The 27,826-nt window shown below is 42.1% G+C and overlaps 1 protein-coding gene across 1 annotated transcript; it reads left to right on the forward strand.

The window, feature by feature from the left end:
• Positions 1 to 12,455: 12,455 nt before the first annotated feature.
• On the forward strand, positions 12,456 to 27,826 carry LOC139464327 (inhibin beta A chain-like). The gene is made up of 3 exons (XM_071245851.1): positions 12,456 to 12,555; positions 13,891 to 14,214; positions 26,994 to 27,826. The coding sequence occupies exons 2-3, from the start codon at positions 13,905 to 13,907 to the stop codon at positions 27,824 to 27,826; spliced, it is 1,143 nt and encodes a 380-aa protein (XP_071101952.1). The 5' UTR covers positions 12,456 to 12,555; positions 13,891 to 13,904.

The raw sequence follows: 27,826 nt of genomic DNA on the forward strand, positions 1-27,826 counted from the left end.
AACACGTGCAATCTTTTTGCGGCGCTGACAGAGATGTGGTGGTTCAGAGGGACGTGGAAATACACATGATGTAACGATAGCGAAATGAATATTTCATACACAAGGTTAAACAGAAATGTAGATATCCACACGTTCGGCGTTCAATTACACCCCTACTGATAAGCTAAGAGTGTTTTGTCTTGACTGTAATGCACACTTAACCCCGAATAGCGTGGATGGAGGAGCGAGGTGGCGGCGGACTCAATATAATCTGAAGAAGTCAAAAAGCAGGGCCGTGTTTAAATAAACTAGGTAGATCCAGTGATATTTGAGTACCACACTACTGTACGTTCGAGTTAATGTGAGACAACCTCCGTGGTTCTTTGAATACAGAGCGTCTGTCCAGGGAGCGGCAGGTCGGGGTTCGAACCCCTGCAGCGCCATACCAAAAGACGCTAAAAGACGGTATTTTTTACCCTGCCTGGTCGGCTAGGAGGCGGTACACGTGTCTGAGTGTGAGTGGGGTGTCCATGTTAAACGGCAACATGGCATCTCAGTGGGCCAGCACTATAAAACAGGCGTTAGTCCTGACTACTAGTACCTATACACGCAGACCATCCGATGTATATTCCATCGGGGTATTGAGAGAACCTTGCCAAATTATTGACTCAATTTGATAGATGGGAAGCACGTGTTTTATACACCGAAACTCTCAGTCATGAGTTCGAATCCCCCCCCCCCCCCCCCCCCCCCCCCCCCACACACACACACACGTGCATGCACGCCGCTATGTAACTGCAACGATATTGAACGCTACGTTACACCCCTTTACACTTTAACGACATTGTTCCCATGCGTATGGTAGATTTAATTCCTGATGTTTAGCTAGCCGGGTTTTACGCAGTTTTAAACAATCATTATGTTAATTTCAAGCAGTACTACAATGCTCTTTGTGCATGGTACCAATTACAATGTGGGGAGACGTAACTACAATACCATACCACCTATCGCCATATAGTAATTACTGTATTACAGTCATGCTTTTGCGTCTGGAGTCGACAAACCAGTGTTCAAAGGCAAGGGTGTTAACAGACAACAAAAGTCCAGTTTCCACCAGCAATAGAAACTACTAGTGCTTATGATACCTTAACCATTGGACAGCTTGGCAAGGACTATGGGACGTGTGCCAAATTCTATGGCTGTTACCAACCTTCCCGAACTTCGCTGGAATTTCGTGGCTCGACCGTAGCGCCACCAGTGGCTATTATGAGTTATGGCCCTTTGTCCATCCTACTGACCAATCAGATTCCACCTCTCATGTCACTTGCATTTGCTTCAAACAAAATGGCAGCGCCCAGTCAAGGCGAACTGATCGATTATCAAGGTCTGTATTGTAATAAAACGTGTCTTACCCCACGAAGTGCACCAAGTCGTTTAAACACCTTGATTAAAAACAGGAAAAGATTTGGAAAATATCTGTCGACGCCTAGCATACGGTACATATGTTTTGCAAATCCGGCAGTCGATCGAAATCTGCACGTTGAAATCCATGCTGTTTACGAACTGGATGTCTAGTTTGTTGCGCGATTTTAAGTGGACAAAGCAGGCTCGTTAGTCTAGCCTTATATGGTCTCTGGTCTAGCCAAAATGTAACTCCGGAATTCCAGTGTAGTTCGGCGTGAGTGGAAACTGGACTTACAGTCAGTTTACTCCCTTGCCTTGGGAAGATGGGCCTTTGTCGGCGCGAGGACAAAATATTTCAGCTCATGGGCACTTTCTAGTGTTATCCCTTCGTTTCTGTTATCACGGGCTTTCCAGAACATATTTTGGGGTATTTCGTTTACACCAGAGCCTAAACTATGTCTATACGTTATATTGAATAGGGGCACAGATCTTATAAGCGGTGGTGTAGTTTTGTGCTTACCCGTCGATTTGCCACGCCTAATTCAAGATCCGGGTTCGATTCTTCACACAGGGTGTGAAAGTAATTCTTGGTGTCCCCCGTCATGATACGGCTTATATTTCCCTATAAGCAGCGTAAACCAAGACTCACTCACTTACCTACGCACTGAGTTCTGTCTGCAGTCACTGTTCAGAAAGCAAGAAGATGTTGTTTTCCAAGTTTTCAAGTAATTATGATTTAATGTTAAATAATTATGTACCACCCCATTAGCTGCTGTTTCGGTGCTATTAAGAAGACGAATATCTGACCCTATCACTCTTTGAGTTTTTTCAAACCCTAGTCTGTGTCACAGTCCCAGAGGGGCGGTCGGGTAGCCGAGTGGTTAAAGCGTTCGCTCGTCACGCCGAAGACCCGGGTTCGATTCCCGACATGGGTACAACGTGTGAAGCCCATTTCTGGTGTCCCCCGCCGTGATATTGCTGGAATATTGCTAAAAGCGGCGTAAAACCATACTCACTCACTCACAGTCCCAGAGCCATATTATTTTCCAATCCGCCCAGCCCTAACTGTAATATTATAGCCCTAACTGAAGCAAGGCTAGATTTTCCACAAGTTCAGTAATCTCCCATCTCACTGCAATTTAATGTAGTTGCTTGTTTCTATCAAAATTATATCGTTTCAGAGACTTGGCGTTAGTCTAACCAAACCCTTGACAGACAATTATTATTTCATGCAGATTGAAAAATCATTCGAAAACATGGCCAAGGTCAGACAACCCGTTAGATTCTTACACGGCCGTTAGCTACAACTTCTTACAACCCAACTATAACATTCTTGGCTGGTGAACACCCGACTGTGGTCCTGGATCGTGCATCTAACCAGTCCACAAACCGCCCCGCCCCGCCCCCACGGCGTCTGTGGTCGCCTACAGCGCCGCCTGGCATATCATCTGGGAAAACACCCCACGTGTTTTCCTCATCCTCGTGGGTTCGCAGCATCAGCAGCCATTTCCAGTTAACAAGTTGTCTGTTTACCTGAAACCTTTGAAGAAAAGACCTTTGAAGTCAGAACCACCAATGGTTCTCTGATCTCTGGCCAAATTAAGTATAAGCTGAGCACTATCGCGCGTGATTGATGCACGAGGCTCAGGAGACAAGCATCGGTAACAGAAGAAAGAAGACAATTCGGCTGTGCTCGGGACTTTCCGGAGATGATGGGATGAAGGGCTGTGTTGCATCAATGAAATGATAAAATGATATTTTTCACGGACAAGGAAATTTATTAGTTAATTAATTAAATTGGGGGGGTTATATTCACATGGGGTTGTTTGCACACACATGATAGATATTGGTGTTTTCAAGTTTTCGGTAGACAGACGCCCTAGATGTCGCGTTTGATGTATATGACAATTTGTTCGGTGTGCCATTTGTCTCAATTCGCAACCATAGCAACATGGCTTCATGTGATATTACTTATCATTATCGGGAGATCTTATCTGCCAATTCCATGTTGTTTGAAAGATCCCTTATGTCATTTTCCTACACTTTCTTAAGCATGTTATGTGGAGTTGTTCTATCCAAAGCGGCGGGTGTTTCCAAACAGATGCTATGAGCCGTATCAAAACAAATTGATATCATTCATCTGATTTATGGCTTGATGATGAAAATGGAAATTTGACTGATAAAAAGACCGTCTGTGGATGATACACCAGTCAAAAGTGCTCGTGTTTTTTGGGGTTTTTTTTGTTTGTTGTTTAACGCCGCCCTCAGCAATATTCCAGCTATATGACGGCGGTCTGTAAAAAAGCGAGTCTGGACCAGAAAATCCAGTGATTGACATCTTAAGCGTCGATCCACGGATATGATGACATGTGTCAACCAAGTCAGCGAACCTGACCAACCGACCCCGTAAGTCGCCACCTACGACAAGAATATTCGCCTTTTTATGATATATGTTAAAAACCTGAAGTGAAATTAAAACAAATATGTACAAAATTCAATCGGCCACAAGTATATGTAATTTTACATCAGGCGCATTTCTTACCTTGTAAACGTGTAGCAAGTTTGGTCATGTGTGATTTTCTTCTGCTGATAAATCAGATTGCATCAGATGTATTTATAGCCCAGACTCAATCCCACCAATCTGATGTCCGCGCCTTTTCTCAGATATCCCCGTATTTATCCACATACGAGGCAAACTGCACGGCGTGTTTGGGACTTTCTTTTTACGTCATCATTTCATAAACATCCAAAATAGCATATGTGTAATCAGTTCGGTGCAAAAGGTCACACAGACGTAATAATTCGACAATGACTCAGTAAAAAAACTATCTCTTGTCTCCCCACTCTCTCGAGTCGGCACGGGTGGCCCAGTCGTCTAAGGCGACGCGATTCGCTGTGCAGAGTTCTGTCCCTTGGGCGCGCCAGAAACATATGATTGTGGGTTCGAATCCTGGTACGCCCCGATTATGTTTTAGGTTTGTCATCACCGAAGTGGTAAACGTCTGAGACCTGCATCACTTCGGGCCCAACATTAAGCTGACACGCCGCGATGTAAGTGTAATACTTAAACCCAACTCACTCAATCACTCTCTCGATCAGCTCTGTGTGTGTCTCTAAGTCTCTAATCTGTTGTTCTCGCTGTGATGTTTAGAACATATTCCCCAGGGCGGCGTAACCCCCCCCCCCCCCCCCCCCCCCCCATCTCTCTCTCTTTTTTATGTGTCTCAGGGCGGTTCGCTCCTCACGCCGGGGTTCGATTCTCAACGTGTGACACGTCGCTATATAAGTGCAGTAATCTTGGACGCGACGTTAAACCCCATTTCACCTCACCTCAACGTGTGAAGCCCATTTCTGGTGTCCCCTGCCGGGATATTGCTGGAGTATTACTAAAAGACAGTCTTCCCCTGACTGTGCCTGTATTTTCTTGTCTAAGATACTCTTTCTCTCCCTACCCGTCTCTCCTTCCTTACGTTACCTCCTCCAGACCCACTCCCACACCCACACACATGCACTTACACACACTCGCACTCTCCCCCTCTTACCACACACCGCACGCGCCTATTCGTGTACCCAGATAAAAAAAACCTCACACTTTCGGGTCGGTTCCAAAACGGTAACAAACCGCAGACTTGTTAGTCTGGATAATCGTGATATTTCCCCCCTGTCCCCCACGTGTGAGAACAACCTTCTCACTACCGAGGGTGTGGCACCCGTGGCCTTGCACGAGCTATCATCACGACATATAGACCAAGCAACCACATTTACGGCAAGTCGTCACGAGGTCGCGTCATCGCGTGCGCACACATGCAGGTGGCCACCACAACATCAACCTTTGACCACCATAATGGGTGGCTGTTTCCTCCGTGAGAATAATGACGTCATCAACGAACCCACTTACGCTGAAGAGCAAGGTGCTTGGAAATTTTTCGTTTTGCTGTGGGGATATTGTAACCAGCTGTCTATGAGACGCATCATGGAGGCTGGAATATGTCATCGATGCTGATGTAAGAAAATCAATTACTGCTGTTTATTTGAAAGAGATTTTGTTTCCATAAAGGATTCAGTATTGTAGAGAAATGAGAAAGTGTTTGTTTGTTTGTTGTTTAACGCTGCACTCAGCAATATTCCAGCTATATGACGGCGGTCTGTAAATATTCGAATCTGGACCAGACAATCCAGTGATTGACATCATGAGCACTAATCCACGAAATTGGGATCGATGACATGCATTAACCAAGTCAGCGAGCCTTACCGGCCGATCTCGTAAGTCGCCTCTTACGACAAGCATAGTCGCCTTTTACGGCAAGCAGGGGTTACTGAAGACCTATTTTATCCTGGATCTTCACGGGTTGAGTGTGTGAGTGAGGTTTTACGTCGCTTTTAGCAATATTTAAGCATTATCACGGCGAGGTACACCAGGAATGGGCTTCACACATTGTACCCATGTGCAATCTTATTTAAATCAGATTTTTGTTGTGTAACATCTAACTTTGTTTAACGGTAGCGAGAACAAAGATCTGATCTTACATGAGCGAACGCTTTTCCACTACGGCCCCCAGTAGAGAAATCAGCCCCCCGGGAAAGGTGAGGTGAGGTGAAATGGGGTTTAACGTCGCGTCCAAGATTATTGCACTTATATAGCGACGTGCTTATACGTGTGTACGTGTTTGTGAGGCTGCTTGTACTAGTCCGGACTGATGCCGATTTATAGTGCTAGCTCACTGAGATACCATGCCGCAGTTTAACATCAATACCCCACTGAGACACAGTATACTGAGTCCGAGCCGACCAGTCCTTGTTGTAGCCCCGAGCACCAGACAGGGTAACAACAAGTACCATCTTTTAACGTCTTTGGTATGACGCGGTCGGGGATCGAAACCCGGACCTTCCGCTCTCCGGGCGGACGCTCTACCACAAGACCACGGAGGCGGTCTCTCCGGGAAAAGGATTTATGAATACACAATATGGCCCCCTGAAGATCCGGGTTGGAATTAGTCTTCAGCAACCGGCGTGTGTCGTAACAGGCGACTAACGGGATCGGGTTGTCAGACTTGCAGACTTGGTTGATCGAAGCCCATGTTGTCAATCACTGTATTGTCTGGTCCAGTCTCGAATATTTACAGACTGCCGTCATATAAACCTAATATACACCCATGTTTGTTTGATGGTGGCTAGAAATGAAACAAACAAAAATGGTTATTCGATAGTAAAGTATTTGATACGAGTTCGGCGATATTACATGCATCATGTCAATGCGACTGTTTTCAGCTTTGCCAGGTTTGTAATTTCTTAGTCATATCCATTTTCAAGTGCATACTTTCTTTTGCCCGACAATTTAGCTGGATTATTGCTGAGTGCGGCGTTAACAACAAACAAAGAATGACATACATAGATCTAAAGGTTGACATAAAGAACGGACAGCGATAACCACTATACAGTAAACTACGTTTATAACGAACTGACGGATATAACGAACTTTTTGGGGACCCGGACATTTGTTGTATATATGCTGTATACGTGCATATGTTTTGTATAACGAACTACAATTATAACGAACTAAAATTATTGGTTCTAACCCGGGTCTTCACAGGTCCATATGTATGGTGCTATAAAACCAAGAACGAATGAGGGAGAATCTGGGATTCTAACACACGATACTATATACAGAGTCAGCTAATTGCGATTGGGCCACCCGTGCTCCTAGCAACTCATTCGTCACCACTCGCCCCTTTCCGTAGCCTGCAAGAAGACTCGTCCCCCTATCGATGAATGTTATGTGCGAAAATACGACAAACCAATCAGAATGCGCGTATGATTGCAAGTTCTTTGTCAAAGAATCCCTCATAAATAATATTTGATTTTACATGTGTCTTGCATCTAAAAATATACCAAAGACACAGTTAAATGTGTTCAAACATACTGTATAAATCCGCATGTCCAGATATGCTTTCAATTGTATCTAAAATATATATAATATATGGGGAAATATGTGTGAACCATTACACAACGAGTTGACAATTGTTTTAGGTATGCCCGTTTTTGCAAAGACGGAACCCGGTTGCAAAAATGGCCACGAGAGGGGCATGAGTCGCTATTCGGCTTGTCCCGGAATAACACGAGTTGAGTTGGTCACGAATGCTAGCAACTCTCAAGAACGCGCTTGCAGTCGGTCCCGGGAGTACGGAGATCAGCGAGAACAGGCGAAGACACGTGCTGGCAGTTAGTGCCACGAGAGTTTACTACAAGCGTGGAGGGGAAGGAACACATGTGTCATGGTTGCCTCCGCTGCACGCGCGTGCAATTCATTTCTTCACAGACATACACAACACGCTTACCCAACAACTGTTCATTTGAAGCAATTAAAGTCAGCGTTTGTGTCACGTGTATTGACTGGAACATCATCACACATGTTAGTGTCAGACAGCAATGCAAGAAATAACGGACTGGCTTGTGTTTTCTTGGTGGCTCCTAAACTAAACTTGAATTGTTTTATTGCGGTTTGGTTTTGACGCTAAACCATTATATTTAGAGTTTGTTTGTTGTTTGACGCCGCACTCAGCAATATTCCAGCTATATGACGGCGGTCTGTAAATAATCGAGTCTGGACCAGACAATCCAGTGATTAACATCATGAGCATCGAGCCACGCAATTGGGATCAATGACATGTATCATCCAAGTCAGCAAACTTGACCACCCGATCCCGTTAGTCGCCTCTTACGACCAGCAAAGTCCCCTTTTACGGCCAGCATGGGTTGCTGAAGACTTTATGTATTGAGAGCGGGTCTTCTTGTCCTTCATTCCGGAAGAATGTCTGCTTCATTCATTCCACCTTCCGTAAGAATATCTACCTGTTATTTATTCCGAACGGAATTGGCTACTTGATTTGATTGTTATTCAACGATATCAGATCATCGATATACCTGAAGCTTAAGTTAAACTTCTTGGCCAAATGACCTTGTTTTGGCATCACCAATCCCAGCGGAAATTCCGACTCATATGCATAAAAAAACAGATCACCAAGAAAGGAATTAAGTTTTCCCTCAAGTTTGTCATGTGGGATAGTGGTGTACAAAGTTGAAAAAGTAAATGTTTTGGCAGAATTGGACTTGGTTCTTTTCTGAGATTGTAAAAAGTCAAGCAAATCATATTTTGGGAGAATCCATTTGGTATTAATTCCAATTGTCTCAAATAGGTTCTGTGAATATAATGTCCTTCCTTGATTATATTAAGGATTATGATTAACCTTTGAGACAGAGACTTAGTGGTACATTTGCTGGACCCAGCAATATATCCCTCGGTCGATTGCAGGATTTGCAAAGAATTTGTATCGCCAACTCAGCGTCAACAGATATTTTCCAAATCTTGTCATGTTTTAAATTAAGGTGCTCACGTGATTTTATGCACTTCGCAAAGTAAGACCCGTTTTATTACAAAATAGATTTTGATTATCGATCTCATCGTCTTTAACGGGCGCCGCCATTTTTTTTTGGAAGCAAAAAAATTAATGCAAGTGATTAGAGAGGTGGAATCTGATTGGTCAATTATAGAAGGGACATAACCCGTAATAGCCACTCGTGGGCTACGACCAAGCCCAGAAATCCCAGCCTTGTCTGGCGAGGGTGGAAAGTGGACTTTTATAGTCAGTTAACTCCCTTGCCTCGGCAAGATTGTGTCAAGCCAAAAATTGATAGTACTGATGGATGGTTTGGGCAGATTTCTTCCTCAGTTAACATACTGGCATTATGTGTGGCACTACCTAGTTTTTTAATCATACAAGTATTATAGTGATGCTTACATAAAATGGATATGTTATTTGAGGCCTTGTCAGTAGGAACAACTACAAACTCTTCATGTATGGCAGCCAGACTTTGGATGACAGCTGGCTGGGACAGAATGGGTTTATTCCAATTCCGTTTCCTCTGTTTCAGTTTGTGCATTCTACCCGTGACAACATCCCGCACTGACTTAACCCACTCTGAAAGACGTTCAACAGGTTCCTCTCTCTTTACGGAATTATTCTCTTTTGGCCCATTTTTTGTTTAAACTTCAACGGCATCTATAATGATTTTAAATGTGTGATCCCAAATGATAGAAGACGGCTCACGATATTTTGGACAATATTTCAATAACTGACGAAGGTTGTTATTGTCAATTATAGAGAAGTCATGTGCGATTATATTAGAACATCTACTTGTGATTCATTCAGTAAGAGCATCGACCTGTTAATAATTCCGTAAGAATATCTCCTTGTTATTCTACGGAAAGAACATCTTTTTGCTATTCATTCCACAAGCACATCTACTTGCTATTATGTCCATTAAAAATCTACTTTTTATTAATTACACGAGAACATCAACTTGTAATTCTTTGCGCAAGTACATCTACTTGTTACCAGTTCCAGAAGAACACATTCTTGCTGTTCATTCCATAAAAAAATATCTGCATGTTGCTCTTCAGAAAGAACATCTACTTGTTATTCATTCTACAAGAATATCTACTTGCTATTATTTCCTTAGGAAAATATATCATTGTAATCCATCCCACATTTACATCTTGTTATTATCACCCTACAACAAGACCTATGTTTTATTCGTTCCATACGAACATCCTCTTGTTATTCATCCCGTAAACAAATGCGACAAAGCCCTTCCTATATCCATGAGAAATCTCTGCGAAAAGCAGAATCGATTGTACACCTATATACTTGGTATCTATTACTCAAAAATACATCTACTTGTTATTCATTCTGTAAGAAAATCTACGTGTTACGCATTCAATAGGACCATCTACTTGTTATTCATTCCTTAAGGGCATCTGCATGTTATTCATTCCTTCAGAATATCTACGTGGTTTTATTCTACAAGTACACCCCCTTGCTATTCATTTTGTAAGAATGTTTACATTGTACTTTGTATATTTTATGTTGAAACATCTACTTGTTATATATTCCTCCAGAGCATCTACTTTTTATATATTCCTCATGAACATCTACTTGTTATTTATTCTTCAAGAACATCTACTTGTTATTTATTTTTCAAGACCTTCTACTTTTTATTTATTCTTCAAGAACATCTACTTTTATTTATTCTTCAATAACATCTACTTTTTATTCATTCCTCAAGACCTTCTACTTTTTATTTATTCCTCAAGAACATCTACTTGTTATTTATTCCTCAAGAACATCTACTTGTTATTTATTCTTCAAGAACATCTATTTGTTGTTCATTCCCCATGAACATCTACTTGTTATTTATTCTTCAATAACATCTACTTTTTATTGATTCCTCAAGAAGATCTACTTTTTATTTATTCCTCAAGAACATCCATTTTTTATTTATTCCCCAAGAACATCTACTTGTTATTTATTCCCCAAGAACATCTATTGTTTATTCCTCAAGAACATCTACTTGTTATTTATTCTTCAAGAACATCTACTTGTTATTTATTCCTCAAGAACATCTACTTTTTATTTATTCCCCAAGAACATATATTGTTTATTCTTCAAGAACATCTACTTTTTATTTATTCCTCAAGAACATCTACTTTTTATTTATTCCTCAAGAACATCTACTTTTTATTTATTCCTCAAGAACATCTGCTTGTTATTAGGTTCTCAAGAACACCTACTTGATATTTATTCCGTAAGTATATCTACTTGTTCCACAAGAACATCTACTTGTTATTAGTTCCTCAAGAACATGAACTTGTTGTTAGTTCCCCAAGAGCATTTATCCGTTATCCTTTCTGTTAAAATATCTACCTCTTATTCCTTTTCTGTAAGAACTTCTACGTCTTATTCATTCCACTCGTATATCTAGCTACTTGCTGTTGATTGCCAAGAACATCTACTTGTTATACTGCGTCTGTTTATGTGAATAGGCACGTTGCTATGTTAAAGTTGACGTCGCTTGTGTCAAACACGATGTCGCTTGTGTGAAAGGATATTTCGTTAGTGTGAGGAGGCATCGCTTGTGTGACAGGGGATGACGCTTGTGTGACAGGGGATGACGCTTGTGTGACAGGGGATGACGCTTGTGTGACAGGGGATGACGCTTGTGTGACAGGGGATGACGCTTGTGTGACAGGGGATGACGCTTGTGTGACAGGGGATGACACTTGTGTGACAGGGGATGACGCTTGTGTGACAGGGGATGACGCTTGTGTGACAGGGGATGACACTTGTGTGAAAGGTGAGAGGAGACAGAGGGTGAGGTTAGGGTGAGACGGGGATGCGCTTGTATGAGAAGGCGTGACGTTTGTGTGAAAGGGTCGACGTTAGGGTAAGAATGGACGAGGTTAGGGTGACACGGGAAGACGTTTGTTTGAGATGGGGCTCGTCGTCAAGTCTGTACAGAGGCTTTGTCCGCTGATCAGTCTAACCTTGAGTCCAGCTGACATTACTAATACACGAAAACTAGTTTTAGTACCAGTAACATGAATACATCTATACTCACAGTTTATCAGTTCTTTAAAGAGGCGTGGGAACCATCATGTTGTAAAAGTGAGGAAACAAACCCGCTTGTTTTGCATGACGAGCGAGTGCGTGTACCACTAGGCTAACCCTTTGTCTCGCACATGTTTTGAAACTGTTAGGAATCTCTGTTCCCAATCAAAGTTACTATTACAACAATGAACCACCCGTACATATTATACTCAGCCCATGTTTTCCTTGCTGTGGAGCTCTAAGCTTCATACTCTGTTACTGATTAGCGGCATTTTCACCCCAGACGTCCAGTTCGTACCAATTAATGGCCAGCCTAACCAGGCTTTCTACCTTGAACACGAGCTGGCGTGAATTGTGCAGACAATACGAAAACCAACAGACATGGGTCTATCTCCCCCAAACCAATCATCTGTCTACATCTAACGGCATCACTACGCCACTGTTTCGCGCCCTTTTGGCCTCTTGACAAAACAAGCAGACGATGTCTGACGGCCATTTTGAATCTGGCTTTCTTCCAATATTGCCGAGTCGTTTTATCTACCGTGTCCAATATTAAAACTTTCCTTCTGTGAAACAATGCAATATTATTTCAACTGAGACAGCTGGCTCCTCTCAGTATCTTTACACACAGAGACATTGACTGACTTGCCTCAACAGAGTAGCGACCAAAAGCTGCAATGGCGACACGTAGCAAAACTTGTCAGGAGCGACGTTTCTAATACTCAAGGTAAGCCGAAAAAATATTTTCTTTTAAGATTACGATTTATGAATAAGATTATTGAACACTTTTAATCTATTTAATGATATTTTACAGAATATGATACGTTTTATAATCCTGTTTATGATTTTGTCGGACTAAAGTTACACTTTAAGTAAGTCAATGGATTTGAATTTTATTTGTGATATATTTGACATAATTAAAAAGGGTTTTGAAATTATGACACTGCTAATGAAAATGATATGAGGGCTCGTTACATTTTTGCTTATAAATATTTATAAGATAAAGTTCCTGCAATGAAATCTCTTACTAACTCTTTGGTTCACTTTCGTAATTAATGGTAGAATACAAATAAACGGAATACTGTCTGAAACTATTTCCACCACGCTTAACACACGATCGCATTTTTGTTTAAAGGTTCAATTCGGTATGCTATATAGAACATGTAATAATAAAGTTTCACAAATATTGAACAGTTTTGTGTCCCAGTTCATGTTCTTCCTATACTGTGCGTTTCCACTGATATAGTTCTCACATTGAATCATTTGTATGAACAGCGCGCCGATGTTACGTCAGCATCCTAAATATTGTCAGTTTATAAACAATCAGCCAACTAGAGGCAACAAAAAACTTAAGCCCTTTTCTTTGAAGGGTGACAAGCTGTTAGAAAAACGTTTTCTACAAAGAAACATTCGGCTCCAAGGCGTTGAATGTCTTTCTGTGAGTAATCAACCTACAGGTTTTCCAATTGAAATTTTGCTTCGAAAATCGGATTTTCTCTCTGAATATACTCATTATTCATGAAAACAGGAATCAAGGATCTCAAATCGAATTATTTCAACCCCGACTATGAGTCATTGATCTTGTGATCGCTGGCGGCAGTAACTTCAGCGCAAGCCAGAAACGCCATCGTGTTGAAACCGTCGTCAACAGTCGCCTGCCGCACAGATAGTATTAACCAGACGCCTAGTAACACTATTACGAGCAAGGAATCACCGATGAGGTCATATATAATTGATGATCAGAGGAACTCACAACTAGAACGCGAATAAATGATAACAGTCCTCAATAGTGAATTACAGGGCAACCTCCTTGGTTCTTATGAAAATGTAAATGTTTTAAAATCCGTTCCAACTGGCATGGGTGATGCATTCAGGTACTTGCGATGACGACATCAGATCGGTGGGTCGCTCTATACACTGGATTTGTGCATTACCTTTAAAGGACACACCGTGGTAACTTTCACAGAGATTTAAGAAACAGAAAGGACTATTCAACATGAAACGTTTTCTTCCTTCATAGTTACACGGGGACATATTGCATCGGTGTGACTTCATTTTTCAGCGTAACCTGACAAGATGGAAGGGTCGCCCCACGGTCACTTGCTTGCTGCGGTGGTGTTGTTATTAGTTGCCAGGCCAGTAGTTTTGGACGAAGCAGTGGAAATCAGTTACCAGAGTTTGAAACGACTTCATCAACTTCAAAAGGTCAAGGCCAGAATATTGGACGGCCTTCACCTTGATGGCGTTCCCAAACTACCGAAAGGCGTGACCCGTCCCACAGTACAGAAGGCTCTATCACAACTCCATAAAGCGGTCATGCCTGGACAAAACCCCAACTTTGAATATCCGGAGAATTTAGCTGTCATCCTGTTTTCGGAACCAGCTAGTAAGTATGACCATTGTTATTATTCTGTATTAGCGAGTGCGTGAGAATTATTTTTTACGCCGATTTAAAGACTATTCCAGTTTTTTCGCGGCGTGTCAGTTTGATACGGGAGGAAAGCCCGAAGTGATGCAGGTCTCAGACGTTTACCACTTTGGTGGAACCAACAAGCACGGGTATGGTGCTGACAAAACTAGAAACATAATCGGGGCGAACCGGGATTCGAACCCACAATCATAGGTTTCTGGCGTGCCCAAGGGACGCAACTCTCCACAGCGAATCGCGGCGCCTTAGACGACTGGGCCACCGGGTGCCCCTTTTATTCTGTATGAATTAAAACAAAAGGATGATGACATTTTCTGATCGCTGATTCTTGCTTTGTCCCCATCATGTGGTCGTTGGTTTCACCAACAATAACAGTAAGCTGACATGCCGTGATATACAGAACTCAAATGTTCAAAGTGGCGTTAAACTCGATCCACTCAGTCACTCACTAAATGACGCTGTTGGGGTCGCCTATGCGTTTCCTTTTATTACATGTGGGAAAGACTTCATACACTCGAAGACTGTTACTGCGACTTACACATGTGTAGCAGAGCGGAGCTGGTCTCGAAGTGTAGGCCTCCTTTGACGTCATCAATTGTTTTATGATATTTTTTTTTATATATTTACGTCAAACCACCTCTCATGATAGCTGAAGTGCACTGTGCATGAAGTCTATGGGGCCATTAAGACAGGTCTTCACAAACATGTGCGTTGGGGTAGCCAAGTGGTTTAAGCGATCGCTCGTCACACCGAGCGTCGATTACCATATGTGTACAATGTGTGGAGTCTGTTCTTGGTGCATGTGGGTGATGCCTGTATGTCCTGGCGTCTGCACGCGATAACTGTCTGTATTGTCCCTGGTGTCAATGCACGATGTCTTGTCTGTATTGCCCCTGGTGTCTATGTACGATGTCTATATTGTCCCTGGTGTCTACGTATGATGTCTGTCTGTATTGTCCCTGGTGTCTATGTACGATGTCTTGTCTGTATTGCCCCTAGTGTCAATGTACGATGTCTTGTCTGTATTGCCCCTGGTGTCTATGTACGATGCCTGTCTGTATTGTCCCTGGTGTCTATGGGCGATGTCTTGTCTGTATTGTACCTAGTGTCAATGTACGATGTCTTGTCTGTATTGCCCCTAGTGTCTATGGGTGATGTCTTGTCTGTATTGCCCCTAGTGTCAATGGGCGATGTCTTGTCTGTATTGCCCCTAGTGTCTGTAGCGATATTTATGTTTTCCTGGTGTCTATGTACGATGTCTTGTCTGTATTGTCCCTGGTGTATATGGGCGATATCTATGTTGTCCCTGGTGTCTACAGGCGATGCCTGTCTCTATTGTCCCTGGGGTCTATGGGTGATATCAATATTGTCCCTGGTGTCTGTACGATGTCTGTCTGTATTGTCCCTGGTGTCTACAGGCGATGCTTGTCTGTATTGTCCCTGGTGTCTATGGGCGATATCAATATTGTCCCTGGTGTCTATGGGCGATGCCTGTCTGTATTGTCACTGGTGTCTGTGGGCGATATCTATATTGTCCCTGGTGTCTATGGGCGATATCTATATTGTCCCTGGTGTCCATGGGCGATATCAATATTGTCCCTGGTGTCTATGTACGATGTCTGTCTATATTGTCCCTGGTGTCTATGGGCGATATCTATATTGTCCCTGGTGTCTATGGGCGATGTTTGTAATGTCCCTGGTGTCTATGTACGATGTCTGTATTGTCCCTGGTGTCTATGTGCGATGTCTTGTCTATATTGTCCCTGGTGTCTACAGGCGATATCTATATTGCCCCTGGTGTCTATGGGCGATATCTATATTGCCCCTGGTGTCTATGGGCGATATCTATATTGCCCCTGGTGTCTATGGGCGATATATATATTGTCCCTGGTGTCTATGAGCGATATATATATTGCCCCTGGTGTCTATGGGCGATAGCTATATTATCCCTGGTGTCTACAGGCGATGCTTGTCTGTATTGTCCCTGGTGTCTATGGGAGATGTCTGTCTGTATTGTCCCTGGTGTCTATGTACGATGTCTGTCTATATTGTCCCTGGAGTCTACATGCGATGCCTGTTTGTATTGTCCCTGGTGTCTATGGGCGATATCTATATTGTCCCTGGTGTCTATGTACGATGTCTGTATTGTCCCTGGTGTCTATGTACGATGTCTGTATTGTCCCTGGTGTCTATGGACGATATCTATATTGCCCATGGTGTCTATGGGCGATATCTATATTGCCCCATGGTGTCTATGGGGGATATCTATATTGCCCCTGGTGTCTATGGGCGATATCTATATTGTCCCTGGTGTCTATGGGCGATATCTATATTGCCCCTGGTGTCTACAGGCGATGCTTGTCTGTATTGTCCCTGGTGTCTATGTACGATGTCTGTCTGTATTGTCCCCGGTGTCTATGTACGATGTCTGTCTATATTGTCCCTGGTGTCTACAGGCGATGCCTGTTTGTATTGTCCCTGGTGTCTATGTACGATGTCTGTCTGTATTGTCCCTGGTGTCTATGTACGATGTCTGTCTGTGTTGTCCCTGGTGTCTATGTACGATGTCTTGTCTATATTGTCCCTGGTGTCTATGGGCGATGCCTGTCTATATTGCCCCTGGTGTCTACAGGCGATGTCTGTCTGTGTTGTCCCTGGTGTCTATGTACGATGTCTTGTCTATATTGTCCCTGGTGTCTACAGGCGATATCTATATTGCCCCTGGTGTCTATGGGCGATATCTATATTGCCCCTGGTGTCTATGGGCGATATCTATATTGCCCCTGGTGTCTATGGGCGATATATATATTGTCCCTGGTGTCTATGAGCGATATATATATTGCCCCTGGTGTCTATGGGCGATAGCTATATTATCCCTGGTGTCTACAGGCGATGCTTGTCTGTATTGTCCCTGGTGTCTATGGGAGATGTCTGTCTGTATTGTCCCTGGTGTCTATGTACGATGTCTGTCTATATTGTCCCTGGAGTCTACATGCGATGCCTGTTTGTATTGTCCCTGGTGTCTATGGGCGATATCTATATTGTCCCTGGTGTCTATGTACGATGTCTGTATTGTCCCTGGTGTCTATGTACGATGTCTGTATTGTCCCTGGTGTCTATGGACGATATCTATATTGCCCATGGTGTCTATGGGCGATATCTATATTGCCCCATGGTGTCTATGGGGGATATCTATATTGCCCCTGGTGTCTATGGGCGATATCTATATTGTCCCTGGTGTCTATGGGCGATATCTATATTGCCCCTGGTGTCTACAGGCGATGCTTGTCTGTATTGTCCCTGGTGTCTATGTACGATGTCTGTCTGTATTGTCCCCGGTGTCTATGTACGATGTCTGTCTATATTGTCCCTGGTGTCTACAGGCGATGCCTGTTTGTATTGTCCCTGGTGTCTATGTACGATGTCTGTCTGTATTGTCCCTGGTGTCTATGTACGATGTCTGTCTGTGTTGTCCCTGGTGTCTATGTACGATGTCTTGTCTATATTGTCCCTGGTGTCTATGGGCGATGCCTGTCTATATTGCCCCTGGTGTCTACAGGCGATGTCTGTCTGTATTGTCCCTGGTGTCTATGTACGATGTATGTCTATATTGCCCCTGTTGTCTATGTATGGGCGATGTCTGTCTATATTGTCCCTGGTGTCTATGTACGATGTCTGTCTATATTGCCCCTTGTGTCTACAGGCGATGCCTGTCTGTATTGTCCCCGGTGTCTATGGGCGATATCTATGTTGTCCTTGGTGTCTATGTACGATGTCTGTCTGTATTGTCCCTGGTGTCTACAGGCGATGCCTGTCTGTATTGTCCCCGGTGTCTATGTACGATGTCTGTCTATATTGCCCCTTGTGTCTACAGGCGATGCCTGTCTGTATTGTCCCCGGTGTCTATGGGCGATATCTATGTTGTCCTTGGTGTCTATGTACGATGTCTGTCTGTATTGTCCCTGGTGTCTATGTACGATGTATGTATGTATTGTCCCTGGTGTTTCTATACGATGTCTATATTGTCCCTGGTGTCTATGTACCATGTCTGTCTGTGTTGTCCCTGGTGTCTATGTACGATGTATGTATGTATTGTCCCTGGTGTTTCTATACGATGTCTATATTGTCCCTAGTGTCTATGTACCATGTCTGTCTGAGTTGTCCCTGGTGTTTATAAACGATGTCTGTATTGTCCCTGGTGTCTATATACGTTGTATGTTTGTATTGTCCCTGGTGTTTATATACGTTGTATGTTTGTATTGTCCTTGGTGTCTATGTGCGATGTCTGTATTGTCCCTGGTGTCTATATACGATGTATGTCTCTATTGCCCCTGGTGTCTATATACGTTGTATGTTTGTATTGTCCTTGGTGTCTATGTGCGATGTCTGTATTGTCCTTGGTGTCTATGTGCGATGTCTGTATTGTCCCTGGTGTCTATATACGATGTATGTCTGTATTGCCCCTGGTGTTTATATACGTTGTATGTTTGTATTGTCCTTGGTGTCTATGTGCGATGTCTGTATTGTCCCTGGTGTCTATGTACGATGTATGTCTCTATTGCCCCTGGTGTCTATATACGTTGTATGTTTGTATTGTCCTTGGTGTCTATGTGCGATGTCTGTATTGTCCTTGGTGTCTATGTGCGATGTCTGTATTGTCCCTGGTGTCTATATACGATGTATGTCTGTATTGCCCCTGGTGTTTATATACGTTGTATGTTTGTATTGTCCTTGGTGTCTATGTGCGATGTCTGTATTGTCCTTGGTGTCTATGTGCGATGTCTGTATTGTCCCTGGTGTCTATATACGATGTATGTCTGTATTGCCCCTGGTGTCTATATACGTTGTATGTTTGTATTGTCCTTGGTGTCTATGTGCGATGTCTGTATTGTCCCTGGTGTCTATATACGATGTATGTCTGTATTGTCCCTGGTGTCTATATACGATGTATGTCTGTATTGTCCCTGGTGTTTATATACGTTGTATGTTTGTATTGTCCTTGGTGTCTATGTGCGATGTCTGTATTGTCCCTGGTGTCTATATACGATGTATGTCTGTATTGTCCCTGGTGTCTATATACGATGTATGTCTGTATTGTCCCTGGTGTCTATATACGTTGTATGTTTGTATTGTCCTTGGTGTCTATGTGCGATGTCTGTATTGTCCCTGGTGTCTATATACGATGTATGTCTGTATTGTCCCTGGTGTCTATATACGATGTATGTCTGTATTGTCCCTGGTGTCTATATACGATGTATGTCTGTATTGTCCCTGGTGTCTATATACGATGTATGTCTGTATTGTCCCTGGTGTCTATATACGATGTATGTATTGCCCTTGGTGTCTATGTACGATGTCTGTATTGCCCCTGGTGTCTATGTGCGATGTCTGTATTGTCCTTGGTGTCTATGTACGATGTCTGTATTGTCCTTGGTGTCTATGTGCGATGTCTGTATTGTCCTTGGTGTCTATTACGATGTCTGTATTGTCCTTGGTGTCTATGTACGATGTCTGTATTTTCCATGGTGTCTATATACGATGTATGTATTGTCATTGGTGTCTATGTACGATGTATGTATTGTCCTTGGTGTCTATGTACGATGTCTGTATTTTCCATGGTGTCTATATACGATGTATGTATTGTCCTTGGTGTCTATGTACGATGTATGTATTGTTCTTGGTGTCTATATACGATGTATGTATTATCCTGGGTGTCTATATACGATGTCTGTATTGTCCCTGGTGTCTATATACGATGTATGTATTGTCCTTGGTGTCTATGTACGATGTCTGTATTTTCCATGGTGTCTATATACGATGTATGTATTGTCATTGGTGTCTATGTACGATGTATGTATTAACCTGGGTGTCTATATACGATGTCTGTCTGTGTGGTCCCTGATATCAAAAGAAAATGTATGTCTGTATTGTCCCTGGCGTCTGTGTACGATGTCTGTATTGTCCCTGATATCAAAAGACAATGTCTTTCTCTATTGTCCCTGGCGTCTGCGTACGATGTCTGTATTGTCCCTGGCGTCTGTGTACCATGTCTGTATTGTCCCCGGGCAATGTAAGCATGTGTTGTCCTTGGGGTGTATGGACGATGTCTGTGATGTCACTTGTGGTAAATAAGACACGATGTCATCTGTAGCCTTTGACACTAATGGACGATGTAGTGTTCTATAATATGTATGTTCTATATATCTAGAAACCAGACTATATGATTCGACTAACCACATTGTAGTTGAAACAAGGAGTATTACATTATACTATACAATGAAACCCCGCTAGTAACGTCTTAACCTGTCCGGAGTAACCAATTTCAATGAAGTTCGTTGTGATAATTCCGGGATAAATGTGATCTCCAGCAACCTCTGCTGGTGGTTAGATTTGTTTGTTTGTTTGTTTGTTTGTTTGTTGTTTAACGCCGCACTCATTAATATTCCAGCTATATGACGGCGGTCTGTAAATAATCGAGTCTGGACCAGACAATCCAGTGATTAACACCATGAGCGAGCCTGACCACCCGATCCCGTTAGTCGCCTTTTACGACAAGCAGAGTCGCCTTTTATTGCAAGCGTGGGTTGCTGAAGACCTATTCTACCCCGGATCTTCACAAAAAGTGACCAAATAGATCGGGTGGTCAGCCTCGGTGACTTTGATGGTTGTACGTCATCGCAACCGACGGCGTGGGTCGTTGCTCACAAAAGTAATCTCTGAATTGTCTGGTCCAGACGCGATTTACTACAGGCCGTCGAGTGCGAAGTAAAGCAACAACAAAAATAAAACCACGGCAGTTATGTTGATTAGTGGCACTTGTCATTAGTTACATATCCAGATTCTGGGGCCCGGGCACTCCAGTCGTCTACGGCGCCGCAATTCACTTTGTAGAGTTGCCTCCCTTGGGCACACCAGAACATATAGTCGTCGGTTCGAATCCCGGTTCGCCCCGATTATATTTCCAGGTTTGTCAGCATCATACCCGTGCTCGTGGGTTTCATCAAAATGGTAAGCGTCGGAGACATGCATCACGTCAGGCTTTCCTCCCACAGTTAAGCTGACGCGATATAACTGGAATAACTGTTGAAAACGGCGCTGAACCCAACTCACTCACTAATTTACTAAATGACGCATAAAATCAACACAACAAATTTAATCACTGATTAATTGAAGTATTTCGCATCTGAAGTATTTCGCATCCCACATTTAGCACGTTAACTGTTTAATACAATCCTAAACATGTCAAAATTATGGGCCAAGGAACGTGTTTAGGTTTCTGTTGAGGATCTAAACACATTTTATACAGTGTATTCGTCTCCGTGCCTACCCCCGCGGTGGGGTAGCCTAGTGAGTAAAACGTTGACTCGTCCCAACGTTTCTTTAGGACATTAGTTTATGGGTATCTTTCGTGATGTCTGTTCACTATAGCTAATGTACCAGTTGCAGTGTCTTTCTTACCCCGCTGTCGTGGCGGTAGGTTTGCGTACTATGATTAACATAAGTGTAAATTGAACAGGAGGAAAGAAGATACTTCTTACTTTAGATGTACTATTCAGCAGGGGCCGTCGAGTGGTTAAAGCGTTCGCTCGTCACGCCGAAGACCCGGGTTCGATTCCCCACATGGGTACAATGTGTGAAGCCCATTTCTTGTGTCCCCCGCCGTGATATTGCTGGAATATTGCTAAAAGCGGCGTTAAACCACACTCACTGCATATGACACTGCTTACAACTCGGTTTATTTTGTACGTAATGACCGAAGTGAGGCGACAGTGCTGAGATGCGTTCACCTATTTACGTCAAGTCATCACACTGGCTGAAGCTGCTCATGGTAATCTTGAAGCCTCATATACTGAATTCCTCGGCAGGGGATTATCTTGACTTGACATAGTCTTATCTCGTGTTTATATTTATGATTCATCTAGATTTATTGACGGTGCATACAATAATCTATTTATTTCGCATTCCTTGTGATAACCGCGCCTTGTGTTCCCGCTGGGAAGATAGGGATGCGTATATACGATTCTTTTAGGTAGAATTGGTACCTAATGACCCTCTCGTGTTAAAGATTTCAGGTCAGCGAGTTGGTGGCGAAAGATATAGGTGGGTGGGTGGCCGTGTTAGATACATTCTAGGGCTCGGTCCTGCCCCACACTCATGGCACATGTTACCTACGGCATCTCAACCTTATGCCTCTGTTCACCCAGCAATAAATGGGTACCCGGTAGTACGCGATGGCAAAGTGAGTCTTAACCTTCAATCGCCTCACGGACACCTTTGGTTGTATACTCCCAAGGAAGACGACAATGAAAGTCGAGTGCACAATGAATGAATGAATGAATGAATGAATGAATGAATGAATGGATGAATGATCTGTTGGCCAATTGTTGTGTTGCTCCATCAGTTCCAGTGACACATAATCTTCAACATCTACATTGCCAATTAACATGTAAAGCATGCATCTCTTTCTTCAAGAGCACATTCGTATTTCAATATCACATGACAGTCTTAGTCACGGGCAAATCTCTTGTATAATGGGCATTCACGTTAACATTAGTTCCAGAGGCAATCGTTATCATAACTGGAAGTTCATCTCGTCATTCTGTCCCCAGTAAAGTAACTTTGTAAAGTAAATGTCGAGCTTTTTAATTTCGTGACAGATCGTTTCTGAGAGAAAGATGGTTTTTTTCCAAAGCAACCCTTCATGAGAGTTTATAGCATTAACAACAATTTGTCACCACTTGAGCTTAGATGGAACCCCTCCACATAAATAATAATGAAAATCATGATGAAGTAGACCATCGTCATCAACATCTTCTTTGTCATTATAAAACGCACGCTATACGCAATTATTATTATTATTATTATTATTATTATTATTATTATTATTATTATTATTATTTACAGATTAAAATTTTAAAAATGCAGCAAAGACTGGCACAGTCAGGCTGGTCAGGCATTTTTTGGTGTTTTTATCTATTTTAATTCACTGTTACAGCCCCAGGGTACAGCCCCAGGGTAGACATGAAACTCTTTTACATAATTATTTTATCCAAACTAATTTCAAACAATGGTCTTGTGATGCTTTATGAAATTAAAAGGACATACACATCGCATTAAGGGCACTATCTACACAGGATAATGTATACAAGTTTGTACCAGATCAATGAGAATTACATCACTGCTTCTCTAAAAGACAATGATACAGCATACATACACCATTCACCCAGAACAATGTATACAAGTTTGTACCAGGTCAAGTACATGTGAATTACATCACTGATTCTCTAAAAGACAATGATACAGCATACATACACCATTCACCCAGAACAATGTATACAAGTTTGTACCAGGTCAAGTACATGTGAATTACATCACTGATTCTCTAAAAGACAATGATACAGCATACATACACCACTCACCCAGAACAATGTATACAAGTTTGTACCAGGTCGAGTACATGAGAATTACATCACTGCTTCTCAAAAAGACAATGATACAGCATCAATACACCACTCACCCAGAACAATGTATACAAGTTTGTACCAGGTCGAGTACATGAGAATTACATCACTGCTTCTCAAAAAGACAATGATACAGCATCCATACACCACTCACCCAGAACAATGTATACAAGTTTGTACCAGGTCAAGTACGTGAGAATTACATCACTGATTCTCTAAAAGACAATGATCTATTGTGGATAACACTTGCTGAGTACTTCGATTAAAATGAATACATATTTCAAAATTTTAACGAGAGTGTAATTCTCGTTTGAAATGGTTAAAGTTACTAGAAATACCCTCGACCTTGCATTTATTGATGAAATATTTGGCAAATAATATAATATAATCAAAGACTTTGTCAGTCACTTCTTTCAGTGGCATTTAGAAGTTGGTGTGATGAAGAAAGACGAGTTCTATGGATGAACAACTTCTTTATTACAATCCCAATGTCCATCCAATTAATCCACTAGCTTCCATCATCTCTATCAGTCTGCTGGTTGACTCTGTGTTCATAAGTCATTCACTGGCTTCCAATTATCTTAATCAGCTCTCTGTGTTTTTCAATAATTTACTGTATAAACTTTGATCTTAATAAGTATATATACCCATGTTGTTTCGCACTATCCCCCGTGTGCGAAATACGCATCAGTCGGAAAGCGCACGTTAAATCTCCAAACTAAGTAAGTAAGTAAGCACTATCCATCACTTGCTTGATAAAGGTGTTAGGATCTACACCGAAACGTCGCACTAATTGTAATAAACACAATTTTCACAACAACATAATATAAACTCTGTGTCATGTATATTACGCTCACATGCATGTGAACATTTATCTTAAAACCCATCCATCAGGGATTTCAAAATATGTTTTATATTCAAACATCAACATTATGAAGACGGGTGGGTATTATCTTTTACATTCGTGACCAACTCGTGTTATTCCGGGACAAGCCGAATAGCGACTCGTGCCCCTCTCGTAGCCATTTCTGCAACCGGGTTCCGTCTTTGCGCAAACGGGCATACCTAAAACAATTGCCAACTCGTTGTGTAATGGTTCACACATATTTCCCCATATATTATATATATATATTAGATACAATTTAAAGCAAATCTGGACATGGTGACTTATACAGTATGTTTGAACACATTTAACTGTGTCTTTGGTATATATTTAGATGCAAGACACATGAAAAAATCAAATATTATTTCTGAGGGATTCTTTGACAAAGAACTTGAAATCATACGCGCATTCTGATTGGTTTGTCGTATTTTCGCACATAACATTCATCGATAGGGGGACGAGTCTACTTGCAGGTTACGGAAAGGGGCGAGAGGTGACGAATGATCATGGCCATTTTTGCGACCGGGTTCCGTCTTTGCGCAAACGGGCATACCTAAAACAATTGTAAACTCGTTGTGTAATGGTTCACATTTTTTCCCCCATATATTATATATATTTCATATGCAATTTAAAGCACATCGGGACATGCGGAATTATACAGTATGATTGAACACATTTAACTGTGTCTTGGGTATATTTTTAGATGCAAGACATATGTATCATCAAAAATTATTTCTGAGGGATTCTTTGACAAAGAACTTGAAATCATACGCGCATTCTGATTGGTTTGTCGTATTTTCGCACATAACATTCATCGATAGGGGGACGAGTCTTAAAACCCATCCATCAGGGATTTCAAAATATGTTTTATATTCAAACATCAACATTATGAGAACGGGTGGGTATTATCTTTTACATTCGTGACCAACTCGTGTTATTCCGGGACAAGCCATGCAGGTTACGGAAAGGGGCGGGTGGTGACGCATGTATCTTTTAGTGAATGGCAGGTAGCAGGTTGTCAGTGTAACAAATGGCCTCATTCACTAGTATATCAGGTGCTGCATGGAATAATATTTACAGTTAAGAAGAACGAAGACATAACATAACTGGCAAAGTTCTCAAGACAGGTTACATCCGAATATTTTAACACTCTAACCAGTGTGTCTTTACGATTATTACCAGTAATAAAGTCTAAATATGGGAAATAGTTTGAGCGATATCTTCATAAATAGGGCACAAGAGAATGAAATGAATTTCATTTTCAACTGCCCTTAACTTGGACAAAACCGGAGTGTCTTATCTATGCCACCCCTCCTTCCCGTGTTATGTATAATTCCCTATTATGTGAACGCGTTTACTAATGTGCACATATTTACACCAGAAGCAAATTTGCATCATGTCTGGAGCAGGTGCAAATTTAAATGTAAATTTTCACTGTATGTATGTTGTCACTCGAACGTTTATGCCAACGTCAGAGGATGATCTTATTTATATATATGTTGATTTGTCAACACCAAACAAACTGTCAACAGTTCTGTCTTCTGAATATGACGCAATTCAGTATACAATAATATCAACTTTTATGCGGAGCTGGGCGGACGGTATTTTCTTTGGGTTTTAAGGGGTCAACATTTTAATTAAAGACATGTTGCATCATGCGAAGATTTCTGTCAGATTGCTCTCCTCTCTCTCGACTTTGTTTGGAAAACAAGTCACGAAAAGATTGATGAATATGTGTTCCTTATACCATTAACATACCTTATTTACACACCTAAGTTCATTTTCATGTGAACACATAGTAAATTTACATATGCACACGTATGTATGTTTACACATGTGCAAAATTACTTTCGTGTGTAAATGTTGTGCATGTAAATGGAGTTGCGTCCCTTGGTCACGCCAGGAACTTATGATCCTTGGTTCGAATCCCGGCTCGCCCCAATTAGGTTTCTATGTTTGTCAGCACCATACCCGTGCTCGTGGGTTTCACCGAAGTAGTGAACGTTACACCCCGTTCACATTCGCCTCTATACATATGTGTGTATATGTGCATACGTGTGTGGAAATGCATGCGTGAGTATACTTGTCATGTAAACGCGTTTACTCATATGTGTATATTTACACCAGGAGCAAATTTGAATCATGTCTGGAGCAGGTGCAAATGTAAATGTAAATTTACTTATACGCACGTATGTATAGTTACACATGTTAGAAATTACTTACATTAGTAAACGTTGTGCTTGTGAACGCGGTATTAGAGGCCTGTACCCTCCCAACAATACGATCATTATTTGCTATGAAAGGAGGGCTATACGATCTTGGAAATCCTGAACAGCGTAAAATGATATTTGGCTTTCTTTCACGGAATTTGAATATCTTTGATTTCATTTCAGAATCGCTAGAAGACAAGAACACTCTCCAGTTCCAGTTAAACGCCAACGGGAACAGTTCTCCGATCGAGGTGAAAAGTGCTAGTCTTTTTATTCGAATAAAAACGAAGAAGGCCGAAGGCAACGAAAAGCCCCCGAAGTCTAACAAATCCAGGAAGAAAAACAATTCACAGAGGAAAATAAAACTGCTGATTCGACACTTTGACCGGAAGCGGAAGCGTTTCCGGAGGGTCACCCTTCTCAAGGCCAGCATTAGGAAAACAAAATGGCTGAAACTTCACATACCGCAGTCTTCAGTGCAGCGAGACTTGAATTCGGGAAATAAGACTATTTTACTGAAGGTCACGTGTAAGAGGTGTAAACAAAGTTTGAGTCTTGACCTTCTCTACAAGAAGAACGCCAAGAAAAACAAAATAGGGAAACGTCGGAAGTCCAAAAAACGACGTTTGAGTCACACGCGACCTTTCCTCGTGGTGTACACGAAACCCCAGATTTCCACGCGACCCCGTCGTAACCTTGACGACTGCTCAGTCGCCAACATGTCACACTGCTGCACGAGACAAATGTACGTCGATTTTCGAGAGATAGGCTGGGACAACTGGATATTGTATCCACCGGGCTTCACAACATCAACATGTGATGGTGGGTGCGATACATCCACGGCGCATGTCGTGACCTCAAATCAAGCGTCACGTGGTCGTAATTCGACGAATCAGGAAGTGGCGTGTCGACCTACTTCGACCGAACCCTTGACCGTGGTCTACTATAAAAGAATCAACGTAATCGTCCGACGAACCATCCCAAATTTGGTCGATGGCAACTGTGGGTGTGTTTAA

The sequence above is a fragment of the Haliotis cracherodii genome, unplaced genomic scaffold, assembly GCF_022045235.1.
Source record: "Haliotis cracherodii isolate W230 unplaced genomic scaffold, xgHalCrac1.p SCAF_17, whole genome shotgun sequence".
Taxonomy (NCBI): Eukaryota; Metazoa; Mollusca; class Gastropoda; order Lepetellida; family Haliotidae; genus Haliotis; species Haliotis cracherodii.